At 46.9% G+C, this 19,852-nt stretch overlaps 1 protein-coding gene across 1 annotated transcript in view; it reads right to left on the bottom strand.

The window, feature by feature from the left end:
* SYNC (syncoilin, intermediate filament protein) overlaps positions 1 to 19,221 on the bottom strand; it is a 41,976-nt gene extending 22,755 nt beyond the window's left edge. Inside the window, exons 1-2 of the mRNA XM_083173865.1 lie at positions 18,996 to 19,221; positions 13,316 to 14,087 (exon numbers count right to left, since the gene is read on the bottom strand). Of these exons, the coding sequence (XP_083029991.1) occupies positions 13,316 to 14,087; positions 18,996 to 19,039 (816 nt within the window). The 5' untranslated portion in view covers positions 19,040 to 19,221. The remainder of the gene's footprint in view (positions 1 to 13,315; positions 14,088 to 18,995) is intronic.
* Positions 19,222 to 19,852: the final 631 nt, after the last annotated feature.

Genomic DNA, 19,852 nt, shown 5'->3' with positions numbered 1-19,852 from the left:
GAGAAACACTTGGTAGGAGCGGCTGTTTGGGGGATGGTGCCAAAAAATGCTTCCCTCCACGTTGAAGCAGAGACTTGGTCTCTTCCTACACTCTGTTCTGGCGCCTTTTCTCTCCACACTGTGTGGAGCTGGAGGAGGATTTTACACTGCAGAACTGAGTGGAAAATTTCTCCTAGTCAGCGCTTTCCCTGGTGACCGCTGTCCATTGCAGCAGTGCAGACAGATAAGTACTTGGGTATATTATTCTGTACAAACGCCTGACATTGTACACGGTGTGTGTTTTCATGTCAGAAAGGTGTAGTGCTGCTGTTCTTGGGGAGAGAGCGTCTGTCATGTTAATTAACTGAAGGTTTTGCAGAGTTAAATTAACTGTTAAACAGATGGATCAGGGGAATTTGTGCCCTGCTTGTGAGTCTGTGCCCGGTGGGGCTCAAGCGCAGAGGTCTGAGCAGCCTGAACCTGTATGGGCGGCTGCCATGGGGAGATCTATGAATGCCTTAGTACAGGCTTTGAAAAGGCAGAGAGATGACCTAGTTAAACCTCCTAGGCCTTTTTCCTCCTCTCAACCATCTGTGGGCTCTCTTACCCCATCTCAGGGGGACCCTGCTTTACTGCATGTGATGCAGGACACAGCTCATTGGGGCAGATGTATTAAGCCTGGAGAAGAGATAAACTGGAGATAAAGTGGAGATAACTTGGAAGAGTTAACGCACCAGCCAATCAGCTGTGCTTGAAATATGACAGTTGGGATCTGATTGGCTGGTGCCTTATCTCCTTCCACTTTATCTCCAGTTTATCTCTTCACCAGGCTTAATACATCTGCCCATTGTGTCCATAAAAATGAATACTTTTATGGAGCAGTTTTCCAAGGCTCCTGAGGTAACTTCACCCAGGCACCCTTTATCCTCACCTCCCCTTCTTAATTTTAGAGTCCGAAGATGAAGGGGGATGTACTGAAGATATGTTTTGAGATCAGAGGGAGGAATTTGAGTCTTCTGTCCCTGGTATTGAAGATTTGATATTGGTAGTTAAACAAACATTGAATCTCTCAGATGAGGATAAAGTACCTAATCAGGGTGTATTTAAGAAACAGCGCAGGGATGCAGTGGCGTATTTTACATCTGCCCCCCTGCAGTGCACATGGTTTTGTCCATCTCAGAAGGATTTTGTCAGAAAGAGTGAACTAGAATAAGGCTCTCAGTGTCAAGGTTTGGGGCTTTCAGGCCGTCCTTTCGTTCCTCCTTTCAAGGAGAGGACAACCAGGTAGAGTAAAGTTTCCCTCTGGCAAAGGAAGGGCGCCCAGATCCTGCTTTGGGGCCTTTGCAAAGAAACATTCTTCCAAAAGTGAGTATAAGTCCTCAGCATGACGGGGTGGACACTCCCCGTTCTGGTATCAGAGTGGGGGGTCGCCTCCTGCAGTATAGGGATGTGTGGTCTCTCTCCACCCCAGACCCTTGGGTTCACTCTATCATTTCTCAGGGTTACAGGATCAATCTTGGGGCAGTCCCTCCAAAGAGATTTCTCCCAACCCCCTTACCGCGAGAAGCTTGCGGTAAGCCCTCTTGGGGGCGGCAACGTCGCTTCTTGAGAAGGGAGTTGTGATCCCGGTACCTCAGGAGGAAAGAACGAAGGGATTTTATTCCATTCTTTTCTTGGTCCCCAAATGAAGTTCATTAAGACCCATTCTAAATCTGAAGTCTTTAAACCTACATCTGTGGATGGATCGCTTCAGGATGGAATCTCCTCGGTCAGTGCTTTTAAGCATAGAACCTGGAGAATTTCTAGCATCAGTGGACATCCAGGATGCCTATCTACACGTGCCGATATGCAAGGAACATCAATCTTTGCTGCGTTTCGCAATAGGAACAACTCATCTGCAGTTTCAGGCTCTATCCTTTGGACTGGCCACAGCGAGTTTTCACAAAAGTGATGGCTGTTATGGCAGCAGCTCTCAGATTAAGACCACGGGTGGATGTTAAATCTGCCAAAGTCTCATTTAATGCCCACTCAGAAATGTCAGTTTTTGGGTGTGATTTTGGATACACATCTACATTGTGTTTTCTTTCCAGAGTCCAAGGCATCGGACATTCGCCGGTTGGTGATGGCAATTCTCCAGTCGCCAAATCCCTCGATATGGCAGGGTTTGAAGCCGTTGGGCAAAATGGTGGCAACATTCGAGACCCTGCAGCATGTGAGATATCACTGAAGGCCTTTTCAATGGAACATTCTGTCCAGTTGGTGAGGGAACCTGAAATCCATGAACTAGGAAACACTGCTACTGTCTCAGGAGGGACTCATTGATCTGGTGGACGGATCTGGAGTCTCTTCAATTGGGGCGGTCCCTACGCTCATGGGATTGGTTGGTTGTCACAACCGATGCCAGTCTCAGGGGCTGGGGGGCAGTGGTGCTACAACTCAGATTGCAAGGTCTGTGGTCCAGATTGGAATCAAAACTGCTGATCAATATTCTGGAACTCCAGGTAGTTTGGATGACACTTCTACAGGCGGAAGAACTTCTCCATTCCATGCTCAATTATCCATTCCTCTAATTAGCTTTGTTGCTCTTCTTTGGATTTTTTCTAATTCTCTGATGTCCTTTTTATAGTGCGGGGCCCAGTACTGCACTCCATATTCAAGGTGTGGTCTAACCAAAGCTTTGTATAGTGGCATAATTACTTTTGAGTCCCTAGTTTCCATGCCCCTTTTAATACATGCCAGAATTCTGTTGGCCTTTTTTTGCTGCTATGTGACATTGAGCACTATACCCTAGTTTGTCATCTAGTTGGACCCCCAGATCCTTTTCCAGCACTGAATTACCCAATGTCTCCCCGCTTAGTTTATAACTAGCACACTGGTTATGTCTCCCAAGGTGCATAACCTTGCATTTATTCACATTGAACCTCATCTAGATGGTCAAGATCATTTGGAAGCGCGGCGACATCTTCTGTTGAATTAATAACTCTGCTCAATTTTGTATCGTCTGCAAAGATGGAAACATTGCTGAGTAATCCAATCCCAATATCGTTGATAAAAATGTTAAATAAAATGGGCCCTAGAACCGAACCCTGTGGCACTCCAATTAGTACAGGTGTCATATTTGATACGGCACTGTTCACAGTTACTCTTTGTTCTCTGTTACATAGCCAGTTCCCAACCCATCTACAGATATTTGCCCCTAATCCCAGGTCCTCCATTTTATTTATCAACCTCTTGTGCGGAACTGTATCAAAAGCTTTAGCAAAATCTAGGAAGATCACATCTACAGCTTTTCCATTATCAAGGTTTTTGCTAACCTCCTCACAGAAACCTAGTAAATTTGTTTGGTATGAACGAATTTTCACAAACCCATGCTGGTTAGTACTGAGTCTAAATATTCCAGGATACCATCCCCTAAAAATCCTTCAAATATTTTACCCACTATTGATGTTAAGCTCACAGGTCTGTAATTTGCCGGGTCGTCCCTTTTTCCTTTTTTGAATATTGGCACTACCTCAGCTAATCTCCAGTCTTTTGGTACCTTACCTGATAGTGAATTATCAAAAATGTAATATAGAGGGGTCGCTAGTTCCAACCTTAATTCCATTAGTACTCTCGGATGAATATAATCTGGCCCTGGGTATTTGTTTGTTTTGATTTTGCTGAGCCTCAATATTATCTCCTCGGTATTGAGATCTGACTCGTTCGGCCCATTTATGGTACATGTGCGTTGTGCTGAGTAATGTATCCTAGTGTGCTTTAGAAGTTGAACTGAGGAATGCTGGGATGCAGAAGGGAGGAGCCTGCCTCTCGAAGTTAGCATAGGTGCCTTGCTCCTGCGGACCCTCCTACATCCCATGGTTAGCTGTTTCACCAGGATGGACTCAGAGAAAGGGATTTGAAAGGTAAGTTCTTACAAAAATCCCCTTTTTGTAGAACGCTGCAAGGCACAACCCCTTCACCAGCCCCAAATGGCAGCTGCCTGTCAATCATGCTGAGGCTTAGGGGCATTGTCTGCAAGGATGCTGAAACCGTCTCAGAAACATTGGAGATATATGTAAACCATCAGATTTACATACATCTCTGAATCAGGCCAAGTGGTATTTTATGTTTTATGTGCAACATCAGTGGTGTAGCTAGGTGCTACGGCGCCCGGAGCAAGGGCATGTTTCGCGCCCCCCTCTCCCCCCCCAATTTGTAGTAGGTGAGGCTCCTGCGCAGTGAAAAGTGGACACGGACCAACATTATACCACACACCGTAATGCCATTGCACATTTTAGTGAACTTTGTAATTCCAATTACACATAAGCCCACACATGATGCCTATTGCATACTATGTAACACTCTGCAATGCCCATGACATACTATATAATACTCCACAATGCCCATGACATTCTATATAACACTCTGCAATGCCCATGACATTCTATATAACGCTCTGCAATGCCCATGACATACTATATAACACTCCGCAATGCCCATGACATACTATATAGCACTCCACAATGCCCATGACATACTATACAACACTCCGCAATGCCCATGACATACTATACAACACTCCGCAATGCCCATGACATACTATACAACACTCCGCAATGCTCATTACATACAACACACCATAATGCCCATTAAACATTTGACACATTAAGTGCCACTTATCTACATGCTCAATGCCAGGGGCTTCATGCTCAATGCCAAGGGGCTTCATGCTCAATGCCAAGGGGGCAGTAGGGTGCAGCAGGGTGGGTGCAGCAGGGTGGGTGAGTGCAGTAGGATGCAGCAGGGTGGGTGGGTGCAGTAGAGTGGGTGGGTGCAGTAGGGTGGGTTTGTGGGTGAAGCAGGGTGGGTGGGTTATGGGGTTAGGAGGGTGGGTGCAGCAGGGTGGATTGCAGTAGTGTGCAGCAGGGTGGGCGGGTGCAGCAGGGTGGGTGGAGGGTGGGAGTACACCATACTTAGACAGCCAGCCCCCCCCCTGCCTGCAAAGCGCTGCGTCGAGCGTGCGTGTCGTGTCCTGCCCAATGGGTGTGTCTAGCTTCACCTGTGGGCATATCTATTTCCACTCAGGGGTGTCAGGTATAAACAGGGGGGAAATATATGTGTCGGATGCTGCATTTTGCAGAATGGCCCTGTCTAGCAATATCCCCCATCGTCCTTCATGTACAGACGACAGACGGACATCAGTAACCCGCATCAGTGTGCATCATTAACGATATAGTGCATATGCACTTGCTGATGCTGGAGGTGACGGTTGGCAGCATAATAGAGCGGGAGGGGGGGCGCTCTGCTTCATTCCGACAATGCCCCCAGGACTACAGTCGCCTATACCCACAGTACTAGCGTCACCTACGCAACACATTGCCCACATGAATAGCACCGCTTACACATACAATGGCCACAAGACTACTAGCGCCACTATGCACACAATGCCCACAGGACTAGCAGTGCTATAAACACACACACACAATGCCAATAGGATTAGAGCAGATTACGCACACAATGCCCACATGAATAGTGCCGCTTATTTACACAATGCCCACATGAATAGTGCCTCTTACCCCTATAATGCCCACATGAACAAGGTACAGATACTGTAGGTACAAGGACCGGAGAATTGAGGGGGGAGATAAGAAAAATAAGCTTTAAATAAGGAAGGGAAACTGTCCTTAACTTACCCATCCTGTGCTGTGGGCCCGATGACTGCTAGATGGGCGGAGCCTGTGGGAGGGGGCGGAGCCATGTCTTCTGCTGTAGAACTTCCATAGGGGTTTGACGTGGGTAGAGACTAGATCCCATGCAGTATTGGTTACAGGATGTGACGTTCAGTGAGGGCGGAAGTTGTTAGATGCCCTCACAACGTTTTTTAATTTATGTGTAAATCATGTAGGTGTCAGTTATTTTGTCCTATTTTTGCACCATTGTACCCTCGCGGGCTCGCTACGCTCGCACGCTTCGGGCACGGTGGCTCGCTTCGCTCGCCACAGATTTATATTCCCCCTCCAGGTATACGTGGACCCAGGGCATGATGGGAAAATTACCAAAACTGCATGGGATCTAGACACTACCGTTTGACGTGGAACCTCCGTAGTCACTGTCACACTGCTGCTCTGCTACTGCCTGTCAGTGTGACAGGTGGTGCAGCAGCAGCAGACGCTGAAGAAGCACAACGGGACCTCCGTGCTGTGGAGAGCTGGCAGGCTCTGGGTGACTCTCCCAGCACCTATCCTGCGCTGCAGCAGAACGGACATCAACGCTCCTATCCCCGCGGTGGCTGGCTATTTTTGAATATGAAACAAGGTCTACTTCATGACGCGTCTTCTATAGGCCCCGCCCACCGGATTACTAACCAGCAAAATAGTAAAATACCGGGAGGGTAAGCGGGTTTAGCGGGACAGCGGAAGGCTCGGGCGATGCAGCATGTGTGCTGTGCACCCCTCCCCTCTCCTCCCCCCTGCCACTGTGCACTGCCCGCCCGCTCACGGCTCCCTACTGTGTCACTGTCAGGGAGAGAGATGCGGCTATGTAAAATTCATATCTCCCGCTGGACCGCTAGCCAATAGGCGCTCGCGGTCCAGCAGCCATCAGTTGATTGGCTGCTGGACCGCAAGCTACCATTGGCTAGCGGTCCAGCGGGATCCGTGAATTTTACATTGCAGCAGGCACTGCAGCAGTACGTCTCGGGCGGGCGGGCGGGCGAGCTGGCTGGCGGTACCACAGCACAGCTCCGGCGCCATGCAATCTTCCTGCGCCCGGAGCAAGTGCTCCGCCCTCGCTACGCCTCTGTGCAACATACTGTAATATATTGAAATGGTTAAATATAATTGATTGAATTATAACGTGCATTACCTCCTGGAGAACCCCAGTTATGGAGTTTGTTATGCAGAATAGATTGGTGTCAAGGCTTTATGTTTACTTTTTCTATTAGATCATTTGGATCAATATTCCCATATAAAATCTGTTTACCACAATTATTCTGCAAACCCCTTATTATTACATTAGTTAGTAATGCTCCTTGATGCCTGTTGGAAGAGGCACTTGTGGTACTACCCACAGCGCTGTGGGTCTGAGAATATAGTCCTTCTGAATATAGCCTCATATGCTTGTGGCTGTGCATCTGTGAATGCAGCCACTTGCATTGACACACCTGTGACACTCCCATGATACATCCACTGAACAGATCATTTTTGTGTGCACTAGTAGTTACTGGCCAGGGACGCCCATTACTTTTCCACAACATTTCTGATCGCTTCTGAATTGATCACAACAGCACCTTTGTGTGTACACTATGTGCTGCGCATATGGCTTTTGAGGTTTTAGGATTTTTTTGTATGCGCAAATATAAAAAAAAAAATAGCTCAATTACGTGAACACCAGCATTGCATGTGACTCAGAATTGGGCTTAGTAGAACTAAACTAACAAATAGCGCTCCCCTCCGCACCCCCCCCCCCTCCCCAAACTTTATCAGAGGAGCAAAGAGAAGACTGGATCTTTTTAGCCGGACCCCATCCACCAAGCAGCGGCCAATGACATTTTGCTTTTGTTTTTTTTACAACTTTCTGCATGTCCCAAATGACAAATCCCATCACTTTATATATATATATATATATATATATATTGGGTTGCATAACATCTACAGTCTCACATGTAATGGGCTAGGGTCATTAGGTCAATCCTATTATGGTCAACATGCATTGGGTTGACCACTGAAGGCCAATAGACCTTAGGTCAACACCTGAAATAGGTTGACAGGGTTGGAAGGTCAACACAAGCATTAGGTCGACAGTCAAAAAGTCGACATGAGTTTTTCACATTTTTTTCTAGCTGACATGTGCAGACAGGTGGCCTACCATCCACAAGGGCATGGAGGGAGAATATAATCATGTTCTGGTCACAGCGAGGCTCCATGCCCAAGCATGGCGAGCGCAGTGAGTCATGCGCAGAATGCGGTACACTTTGACGGTGTCCATGTCGATATTCAGGACAAAATAAACTTGAAAAACTCATGTCAAACTTTTGATTGTCGACCTAATGCTAGTGTCGACCTTCTAACCCTTTAGACCAGGGGTAGGCAAGTAATTTTTGATGGAGTCCGGAAGTTTGAAATGATTTTGGTCGAGGTCCAAAAAATGCTGCCAATACGGGCACAATGCTGCCAATACAGGCACAATGCTGCCAATACAATGACAATGCTGGCAATACGGGCACAATGCTGCCAATACGGGCACAATGCTGCCAATACAGGCACAATGCTGCCAATACAATGACAATGCTGGCAATACGGGCACAATGCTGCCAATACAGGCACAATGCTGCCAATACAATGACAATGCTGGCAATACGGGCACAATGCTGCCAATACGGGGACAATGCTGCCAATACGGGCACAATGCTGCCAATACGGGCACAATGCTGCCAATACGGGGACAATGCTGCCAATACGGGCACAATGCTGCCAATACGGGCACAATGCTGCCAATACGGGCACAATGCAGGCAATACAAGGACAATGCTGACAATACGGGCACAATGCTGACAATAAGGGCACAATGCTGACAATACAAGGACAATGCTGCCAATATGGGCACAATGCTGGCAATACGGTGACAATGCTGGCAATACGGGCACAATGCTGGCAATACAAGGATAATGCTGCCAATATGGGCACAATGCAGGCAATACGGGCACAATGCTGGCAATACAAGGACAATGCTGCCAATACAGGAACAATGCTGGCATTACACAGCATTGTCCCTGTATTGGCAGCATTGTCCCTGTATTGGCAGCATTGACCCTGTATTGGCAACATTGTCCCTGTATTGAACACAGGGACAATGCTGGCAATACAGTGACAATGAAGGCACATTCTGCTCACCTTTTTAAAAATGCAAACTCTGCATACTGTACTTTAAAAGTGGACGGGCAGGCAGCAACCCACAGATGCACTTAAAAGTGCCTCCCGGCTCCGCTGCCTGCACCTCTCTCCAGCAGTGGATGGGGATCGCTGGGACAGCCCTTGCTCGACAGCCCCTGCTCAGGCGTGGAGTGCGGCACTGGCGTCAGCTCCTTCACTCGGCGGACGGGCGGTAGGGAGGGGGGGAGGGCTTGGCGCGCGAGGCGTCTCTCCCTGATCACGCTGGGCGCGTCTTCAGCCTCCGCCCACGTGATAGCACGCTCGCTCGTCAGGGGAAGGAGACGTCATGTCAGTCTCACTTCCCCTGGCATTTTTTTCACAATAATAAATGTTGTGCGGTAACTGTGCGGTCCGGTGATCTGGCTTCTGCGGTCCGGAGATGGACCGCGGTCCGCCAGTTGCCGGTCCCTGCTTTAGACCTTAGCCATGTTGACCTATTTCAGGTGTGGACCTCAGGCCTGTCCATTTCCAATGTGATATGCTTAGAAGTCATGTTAGTAGCAGTTTATCAGACAAGGCACACATGGATATATGTTGTCCATATGGCTGCCTTACAGTCACCTAACAATACACCATTTCCATATGATCATGAAGAACCTTTTTTAAAACATGTTTACTATATACTACCTCAAAAGTTTACATTGGTTCTACTTCTGCTCACTTATAGGGCCTAATTCGGGTTAATAAGTAATGCTGATGTCCCACAGCTGATGTGATCCTGCTCACTTCGAGGATTTTATTGCAAAGTGATTGACAGGAGGGGTAAATTTACTAAAATCTATTGAAGATGGCATGTTGCTATGGTCAACCAATCAGATTATATCTATTATCTTCTAGAAGGTGCTAAATAAATAAGAAGTAGAATCTGATTGGTTGCTATGGGCAACATCTCATCTTCAATAGGACTCCCATCTTAAGGCTCTCATACAAGCTGCGATAGCTCCCGCGGGCATCGCATTGCACAGTAAAAAAAAGTATGTGCTGCACATACTTTTTGTACTTCCCGCAGATAGCATTGCACACAAAACGCATGCATTGCGATGCTATCCAGACGATAACGCATCGCATTGCATGCTGCTATCGCGGCGTGTATGGGGGCCTTTAGTAAATTAAAGTGATCATCTGGAGGAGTTTCAGGAAGTGGGGCAAAAACACAGGCATGTCATGGCCATTTTCAGGTCATGTAACTGGATTTAACTGAGTTCATGTATGCAGAGAAACATGGTGCCAGTGTCGCTACTGCTTCAGTTCTGCCATAGACCAACCCTTAGAACAGATGTTCCCCATTGTTGCATATAGGGGGTTATTCTGTTTCACTTGCAAAGGCAAATCCCTTCTGAAATGGACAAAACCATGTGCACGGCAGGTGGGGCAGATGTAACTTGTGCAGAGAGAATTAGATTTGGGTGGGGTTTTACTTCAAAGTGAGATCTATATTGCAGTGTAAAAATAAAGCAGCCAGTATTTACCCTGCACAGAAACAAAATAACTCACCTAAATCTAAATATCTCTGCACATGTTACATCTGCCCCCCCCCCCCCTGCAGTGCACATGGTTTCGTCCATTTGAGAAGGAATTTGCCTTGGCGAGTGAACCAGAATAAGGGCCATAGGCTGGGAGGCAGCGTCACTTGCTAGCATTAGCAGCTCTGTAGCCTAGAAAATTGCAATTTCATTTGTATACAAATATAATTTGGCCTATTGTGCAACAAATCCATGCACAGTTACTGGGGGCATGCTTATCGATGCGCTCTGCACACTGCTCTGGTTTGCTTGCATTTCTGTCAGTGCCTAGACACATTTTTAGCTCCAGGTTGCCCTGTAAATCGCTGTTATAGCTAGAGAGCTTATTTTTCACAAGCTCCTAAGCTATTAATAAACATTTTTACAGATAAACGGGTAGAATTACTAAAGTTTCTACGGTACTTGTTTCCTAGCACGGCGCCCGTCGGGGTTGATCACATGCATTAAGTTAAGGTACTTAAGGCATGCGATCAACGCAATCGACGCAATTTTCCAATAGAGAACAATGTTAAATGAGTTTAAAAGTTTAAATCGCATTGATCGCGTCGGTCACATGCCATTATAACGGCATGCGATGCGATCGACGCGATCAACGCGATTTTACATAGGGAACAATGGGAAAAGGGCCAATATGGCCAATTTCTCATTGTATAAAAGGGTATTTTTCACCCCGCTGAAATAAGGTAAAAAAGCAGCTCAATGTTATTTTGCAAATGAAATAAGGTTTGGGGGGTGAGTGCTAATAGGAAAAGAATAAACAGTAAGTAAAGGAGAGAAAAATAAGTCAGAAAAACACCTGAAAGTATAATGCGGGTCAGAGTAACGTTTACAGCTCTTCTGAGCTAATGTGAAATGTCCGCGGAGTGTGCTATACTATCTATCCCTACCTCTAGGACCAAGACCGAGTGCTGCGGGTTTGGAGATAAGCGTGCTGCGGCCGGTGAAGACGCCGCACGTCTCTTCTCCTCCTCCGTCTGCACGAGCGGTGTGCCTGGTGTGGCGGGTGCAGTTTTGGCTCCGAATGAAAGGAGCTTCCTTCCAGAGGTGGGGGGAGCACACTTGGGGGACCACGGATGAGCCTCTTCTACGCGTTTCGTGCTTGAAAAAGTGCTTTCAAGCACGAAACGCGTAGAAGAGGCTCATCCATGGTCCACCAAGTGTGCTCCCCCCAACTCTGGAAGGAAGCTCCATTCCATCGGAGCCAAAGCTGCAGCCGCCACACCAGGCGCACCGCTCGTGCAGACGGAGGAGGAGAAGAGACGTGCGGCGTCTTCACCGGCCGCAGCACGCTTATCTCCAAACCCGCAGCACTCGGTCTTGGTCCTAGAGGTAGGGATAGATAGTATAGCACACTCCACGGACATTTCACATTAGCTCAGAAGAGCTGTAAACGTTACTCTGACCCGCATTATACTTTCAGGTGTTTTTCTGACTTATTTTTCTCTCCTTTACTTACTGCAATTTCTCATTGTATATGCCCCCTCATGGGTATTAAGTATGGTTAATGCCCCCCCATTGTTAACGCCACCCCACTATTGACGCCAACCCGAAGTGTGGCGAGCACAGCGGTTCGCGTCTCCCGACCTTTTCATACCCCCACTATCCACGTCGGTGTGGAATTGATTTTATAAAGTGTGGCGAGCGCAGCGAGCCACCGAGCCCGAAGCATGGCGAGGGGACGCATATACCTGTGAAGTTATGCGCGTCCCCTCGCGGGGCTCGCTGAGCTCGCCATGCTTCGGGCTCGCTGCGCTCGCCACACTTTATAAACTCCACGCCGACGTGGATAGTGGGGGTATGAAAAGGTCGGAGGACGCTTACCGCCGCCCCTCTCGGGCTCGCTGCGCTCGCCACGCTTCAGGTTGGCGTCAATAGTGGGTTGGCGTTAACAATGGGGAGCCATTTCACCCATATGGGGGGGGGTTTGCTATGAAAATGGGGGTTTTGGGTCTTTTTACACTGAAATCAATGTAAAATTGGGTCTCAGGGACCATTTTACATTGATTCCAATGTAAAAATCGTGTTGATCGCATCGCATGCAATTTGGTTGGCATGCGATGCGATCAATGCGATTTTTGCGGCTGCGATCAATACAATTAAAATCGGTGGCGCGGTGCTAGGAAATAAGTACCGTTTCTACAAATTAAAAGCTGTGTTGTTACCCATAGCAACCTAACAGATTCTATAACTTTCTGGAATGCAATAGAAAACGTCTAGCTACAATTGAATTGGTTGATATGGGCCGCACCTCCACTTTTCAATGGTAAAATCTTTAGTAAATGTCCCATACTGAATTTAGTCGTATACCTTCCACATCTTTCGATGGTCATCGACCACTGAAAGATGTGGGAGGTTCCCCATGCCCTGCAAATGGATGTTACTGTGTAACATCCATTCACAGGCCCCTGCAAGTGAGTCGTCCTTGTGAATGGGTGGTGGCAGCCAACCATTCGCAAGGCAGGGTTTGGTTGATTTGAAAGGGTGCAAATTCTCATCTGAGCGAATCAACCAGAATAACCCCCAGGGTCTCCGAGGATGCTGACCCTCCACCTTCCCTGCTGACCACACTGCCCAGCCAGCAGTGAGGTGCATAGCCCAGCCCAGCATGTCGGTAGCCCACGGAACTCTATGCGATGCTGCCCGATGATACATCAGGCAGCATTGCATCCCCCATAGTAACCTATGGGGGATGCGGCTGACAGCGGAGCAGGAGGGATCGTAGCAGGGATCGGAGATTCCTGCTGCAGTTCCTCCTAGATAGATTCTGAGGATAGTTAAAATTTGCAGCTAACTCTGGAAAATGGGTGTATTTAGTGACTTAGCTGCCCCTAAATCTGGTTCTGGAGCATCAGCCATTCTTATTATATCCAATAACTTCCCACAATTTGCCACTTAAATTCATACCCTATAGAGCATCACTTTCTCTCCTCTCTCCCTCTTCATGAGAAGAATTTGCTCTTGCAGGCTAGATTTCTGTATGTGAAGTTGACACGCTTCTCTTTCCAGCGGCCTGATTTCCTCTCGCAGCTTGAGTAGCTCTTCCTTTGCTTTTTGCAGAGCTTGCGTCCCAGTTTCACTGCGCTCCAGCAGTTGCAGCAGTCTGGGTTCATAACGATCTTGTAAAGTCTTGTGTTGTTCATCAATTTGGCTTTGAAGCTCTGCAGAAAGCCGCCGTCTTTCTTTCAGTTCACGTGAGAGCCGCCTGCTTTGTGGTGCTCTAAGACGTTGTTCTTCTCCTTCTCGCTGCTGAGTAAAGGTAGCCTGGAGTTGTGTAAGCTCATCTGTCAACCGATTTGCAAGAGCCCTTAGTTCCTCTTGTTCTGCTGTTCTCTGCGCAAACTCTTGGCGGCGATTGTCAAGTTGATATTGACATGCTACACACTCCTTTGTTGCCTGGAATAACCTACGACGTATAACCCGTATCTCTTCCCTCAAAGAGTCTCTCTCCAATTCTGCACAAGCCCTCTGCCCAAATGCCTGAATTATGTCTTCATGTGCCTGCTGTACAGCTTCCAAAGAGGGCTCCCGTAGCAAGGTCAATTCACGTATGAGCTCATCCCGCTCCCTTTCCAAGTCTTCCACAGCAGCAATACAAAACTGGAACCTTACCCCTATGTCTTCTAGGGACAAAAGGTCTCCAGTGTCTGGTAAAGAGGAACTGGACTGTGGAAGAGCCCTAGAAGGGGAAAAAAAAAAAAACAGAACAAGTTGATGATACCGATATGTGTAGTATACTGGATTTAGGTGCATGCTACATATTGTGAATAATCGGTGCTTTATTTGCATCATACAATTACCTTTTGTATAAACATAAAGTGGTATGATACCCTTATCAATCTTTGGCAGTTATACTGTATTCTCCACTCTCTACAAAATATTGATTAAATGATCTGCTTAAATACACAATAAAATATTCCTATTTGTTTATTTTTAACTGCAGGAGTGTAATGGTGAGATTCCCTTGCTATTCGACTTAAGATTTGAATGCTATACAATCCTTTGCTATTGGTGTGTACACACGGTCAGATGTCCCTTTAGATACTATCCACGATCCGATCAGATCGGATCGTGGATAGTATCTGAAGGCACATCCGATTTGCATACAAGGCTGACTGTATAGTGCAGATCTGCACTATATAGTCAAGGCAGACAAGACTTTCTGCCTTGCGATACGTGGTAGCGCATCGGAATCGGATCGGGTTTTAACCCTTGCGATCTGCATCTGATTCCGATCTGATGTTGACTATATCGTCAATATAGGAAGGCAAAAAGTACCATGTGTACACACCATATCTCTGTACTATTTACATACAATTCATACAATCTGCATTAGATTTGCACTGTATAATCATTGCTGCCCTGTTTATCTGGATTTTGATTTGAGCGCGCATAGGGATCACAAGGTAAAAAACCTGTGCAATCTGCATGTGAATTTGACTACATAGTCAAAATCTCATGCTGATTGTACCCATGTATACCAGTAGCGCACACAGGGGGGGTTTCTGAGTACCCAGAAACCCCCCAGGAGTCTAAGCTGAGGGTCCCCTCTTTCCAGGGGTACAAGAATTTTAAAAATCGGCCCTTGGGAACCGGAGATATCTGACTTCAAAACAGTGGTCCCCATCCAAGCCTGTTAATTGTTATTCCCAGTCAGATATTTCAGGTTCTGCCTGACTTAAAGTTTTTCTGAGGATATATTTCAAAAGCTTGGACTCTCCCCCCTTTGATGGACACCAGTAGCTTGTCTCTACTTTTCCCAGAACCAGATATATCAGCCTTCAAGCAGTTGGTTACTGCTCCAGCTCCACACACCTGGTATGTAGTTTTATATTCTCGTTGGCAGATTGCTCTGCCTCCTGAACTCTCAGCCCCTAGTACCCAATACCATTTGGTAGGTGGGATTCTCTAGTTTTTAATTCAATTAAAATCTAAGAAATCTATTTCTAGGAACTGGAGATATCTGCAGTCAAGCAAGCTGTCCTCCCACCAGAAAATTATGAATAATAAGCCCACTCCACTATATACCCCCTCTTCTGCATATTAAACATCCTTTACCACCCTGAAAGTTATGTATCAGGGCCCCTTCATTCAGCCCAATGCCCCCTTCTCCCACCCCATCTCCCATCATCTGAGCAGTAAAGGGGTAATTAGTGGAAATTACTGATCCAGGCCCTACATGCTGAGCGGTTGATATAATACCCCCTACCACCCGCAGGGCATCAAAGCATCCTCCACCCCTACCGCTGGAGGATCGGATTGTTGTTTTACACCTTGAAAACGGGAACCCAGTTCCCCGAAACGTCGGGATCACATTAAAGTTTATTTGAAAAGACCTGGGAGTGCCGTTGCTTGCATCCGCACTGTTTGGTATCCATTAACTCCAGAGGGCACCCAGGCTGAAGTTCCCCATTCCAGGGAGTGCCGGGCTGAAAATCCACTATATATATTATTAGTATTTATATACATTTGGTCTATCTATAATACTTTAACTGACCCGGCATATACTGGGTCACCTAAGTGTCCATCTCCGTGCTTTGGTCCGCCCCTCTGGAAACCCACTTCTGAAAATCCTGCGTTTGCCACTGTATACACACCATAATAAACCTTTGTCCATTTGCTCTTAACATGCTGTAGCAACCCACACATAGGGGCTCCGCACTCACTAATACCCCTTTCACATCGCACTTGTAAGCCGGTATATTGCCATTTGTTTTAGCATTTTAAAACGCTACCAGCTGCAGTGTGAATACTCCCCAGACAATTTACCGGTTAGAGACCGGTTTTTCAAAACGTTTCAAAAGCAGGTTCCTACACGGTTCTGAGCCGTTTTTCCTGCATTCTGAACGTCCCAGAACCGGTTTGAACCACACATGATAATCTGCACAAGGGTCATTGGTTGTCTTCCTGCATGTTGTCACTGCCCACAAGCAGGAATTGCACAATGGAGTTTTATTGCAAAGAAGCTGTTTTTTTATGGGTGAAACGGTTGAATGTGAAAGGTACAAAAACGGTATATAAACAGTAATATACTGGTTAAAACATGCAATGTGAAAGGGGTTCAACTGGTTTTTGACCCGTTTTATGAAACGTTTACAAAGATGGGTTGAAAGCAGGGTTGCAATGTGAAAGCAGTAAAAATTAACGGTACTTATGTAGTATCTGGGCTGCCGATTTTGTGATTGTATGCCTTACCTTAAGGCATACAATCAGATGCGATGCGATGCGATTCGATGCGATTTTGCATAGGATTCAATGTTAAGAAGGTCCTGTTCATTTCCCCACTATCCAAGTGGGCATAGAGTTGATTTTATATAGCGTGGCGAGCGCAGCGAGCCACCGAGCCCGAAGCGTGGCAAGCGAAGCGAGCCCCGCGAGGGGACGCATATTTCTTAAAAAGTATTCTGTGTCCCCTCGCGGGGCTCGCTACGCTCGCCACGCTTCGGGCTCGGTGGCTCGCTACGCTCGCCACAGGTTTATATCCAACTCCATGCCCACTTGGATAGTGGGGAAAGGAAAAGGACCCCTTTTTCCCATTGAATTCTATGTTAAAATGGACTCAGACCATTTTAACATTGAATCCTATGGAAAAATCTTGACCATCGCATCGCATACGATTTGGTCGCATGCGATGCGATACGATGCGATGCGATCCGATCCGATTTCTAAATCGGACGCCCAGATACTACATAAGTACCAAATTAACTAACAATAATAAACAGTGGAGATCTAGGGGATTATTCTGGTTCACTCCAGAATAATTCCTTCTCAAATGGACAAAACCATGTGCACTGCAGGTAGGGTAGATGTTACTTGCGCAGAGAGAGTTATGCCTGGTACACACCAGGACGACTAGGGCCCGATCCCCTCAATCTAGATCCAATTCCAACCAATTGGATGTAGATTGTGTGCTGATTGGGCCCTTTTCGGTCCTGGTGTGGACCGATACCAATCCGATGCGCGGTCCCGCTTGTCGGTCGGTCGTTATTCAGATCCTACCTGCTGCAAGTAGGATCTGAATAACGACCATACAGCTGGGTGTGGGTCGCCATCGGATCGGACCCGCTCACGGTGCACATCGTGAGCGGGTCGTGCCCCCCCCCCCCGCATTATCGTGTGCGGGTCTGCAGAAACACTGACGACCCGCTCACAATGTGCATCGTGAGCGAGTCGTCCTGGTGTGTACCCCACATTAGATTTGGGTGGGATCTATATTGCAGTGTAAAAATAAAGCGGTCAGTATTTTCTCTGCACAGAAACAAAATAACTCGCCCAAATCTAATTCTCTCTGCACATTCTACATCTGCCCCCTGCAGTGTGAATGGTTTTGTCCATTTGAAAAGGAATTTGCCAGAAGGAGTGAACCAGAATAACACCCTTAGTTCTTGTATAGATCAATGCATTTAAGCCTGCAGCCCCCTTCACATGACCCCACTTTTGTGCAGGTCCTACATACTATGGCTCAAAATAATGACCATAAACATAGCTATCAAAATAATGTTTGATTTCAGTCATGCTATCTGGTCTAATGCTCACAACAGACTTAGGGGTCGATCCTATTAGGTCCGAAGGGTGCACCCTTTGCTGGTCCGGATTTGCTTAAAAGTGCTCGCACTGCTATCGGAGGTGCGATCACTTTTAAGCGGATACATCCCACTGTAAAGTGTGCCCGGTGCTGTGAAGATTCGCACTCGCGAATCATCTGCACCCAATAGGATCGACCCCTATGCATTTAAAGGTGAAGCAAATACCAACACAATTAGGGAAATAGTTGACATAAGCTCTGAAAAATAGGGTAAAACAATAGGGTACATGAGAGAATGTGACCACAAAGAGTCTAATTTAAAAAATGTATCCACTAAACAATATACACTAAACATCAGCACTCACCATTCCTAGTCTTGGGTGCCCTATGGCGTGTAACCATGTTTTTAAATCGAAATCACAGGGGACCTGCACTCACTAAATTAACTAACTAAAAATAATAAACAGTGGAGATATATATATATATACACACACACACACACACACACACACACACACACACACACACACACACACACACACACACACACACACACACACACACACACACACACATACCATTTTGTTACTATGGTATTTAATAATGTATTTATCTGTGTTTTCTTTCCTGAAAAAAACTTTTTTTTCTTGTGGACACTGCTGCTCTGACCTTTCCCTTGCCCATAAAGCAGATCCCCAGATTGTGTACAATGAATCTGTTTAATTTTTAACCAAACACACTTAGATTTAATGTAATCTTGGCTCACTTCTTTACACATCTCTCCTATTCCCTATGCTGCTATGCCATGTGCAATCTTGCACCTCAGCTGGGCTGCTACTTTGTGTGAATTCATGCTCTGTGTCTGCTAGTCCCATCTCATGCTGTCTAATGTGAGAAATTACCTCTCTCACCCATGCATTGCTAATCCATGTGGTATTTTGCTTCCCTGGCACCTGTACTGCTGTCTCGTGTGAAATGCTACCTTCCCTGTGCCTGTGCTATTACTTCATCTGGCATTTTACCTCTGGTGCCCTTGTATTGCTATTTTATGTGGAAACTTACCTCCCTTCTTGAGAGTTCTCCCCTTCCTCCTCTGGACTGGACATCTCATCTGCACAAGCTGACTGTTCCGTTATTAATAAATGGTTTACAAGAGGCTGTGGGCAATGCCCCCCCTTCAGGGAGTGGGCGAAACTCACACACAGCCTGTCAACTTATGCACTACATATAGCACACAGAACTTGGGCCCTTGTGCTTAGCTGGGCACGCCTGAGATGACACTGCAGCTCTCTCCCTGGCAAAGCTATTGTATGCCAGGGGTTAATTTGTGCACTGCCAGCAAGACTGGGATTGGCTAATCTATGAATTCTGTTTGCTGCACCCAGTGTGCTCATTCAGGCCAGTGTAGTGGCTGATGTATGTGTGATTACCAGCTTGCAATCATATTATCAGTGCTTTTAAGGTAACAAGAAGGGAACTGAAGAAAAATAAATATGGTTATTGGCCTAATTAAACATGGGTTGCTAATCATTGATTTTGCAAATTGAACGGTTATCCAACAACTGCACATACATTTTGTACACACTGCTCATGCGCAAACCTTATAAGCTTCGGAAAATGTATATAGACCATAAGCGCAATGCCCTTGCAATTTGACTGACATTAAGCCAGAGATTTGGGGGTGGTAACCCATACCTCCCTACATGACCCTCTCCAGGAGGGACACAATGCTCTGTTCCTGGACTGTTCTCTTAATGTATGATTACCCCAGGGTCCCCCTCCTGTCCCCCTCCCAGCCCCCCCCCCCCCCCCCCCCCCCCGGAAAGGGTGGCAATCCTCCCGCATATTCCCCCCCCAGCTCCCGCGATGTGTCCCTCGGCGGGGGGGGGGGGGGGGGGGGGGTTGGGGGTGTCCACGGG

This window comes from Crinia signifera, chromosome 2 (assembly GCF_055691185.1).
Source record: "Crinia signifera chromosome 2, ASM5569118v1, whole genome shotgun sequence".
Taxonomy (NCBI): domain Eukaryota; kingdom Metazoa; phylum Chordata; class Amphibia; order Anura; family Myobatrachidae; genus Crinia; species Crinia signifera.
This window is presented reverse-complemented; position numbering and strand designations above follow the sequence as displayed.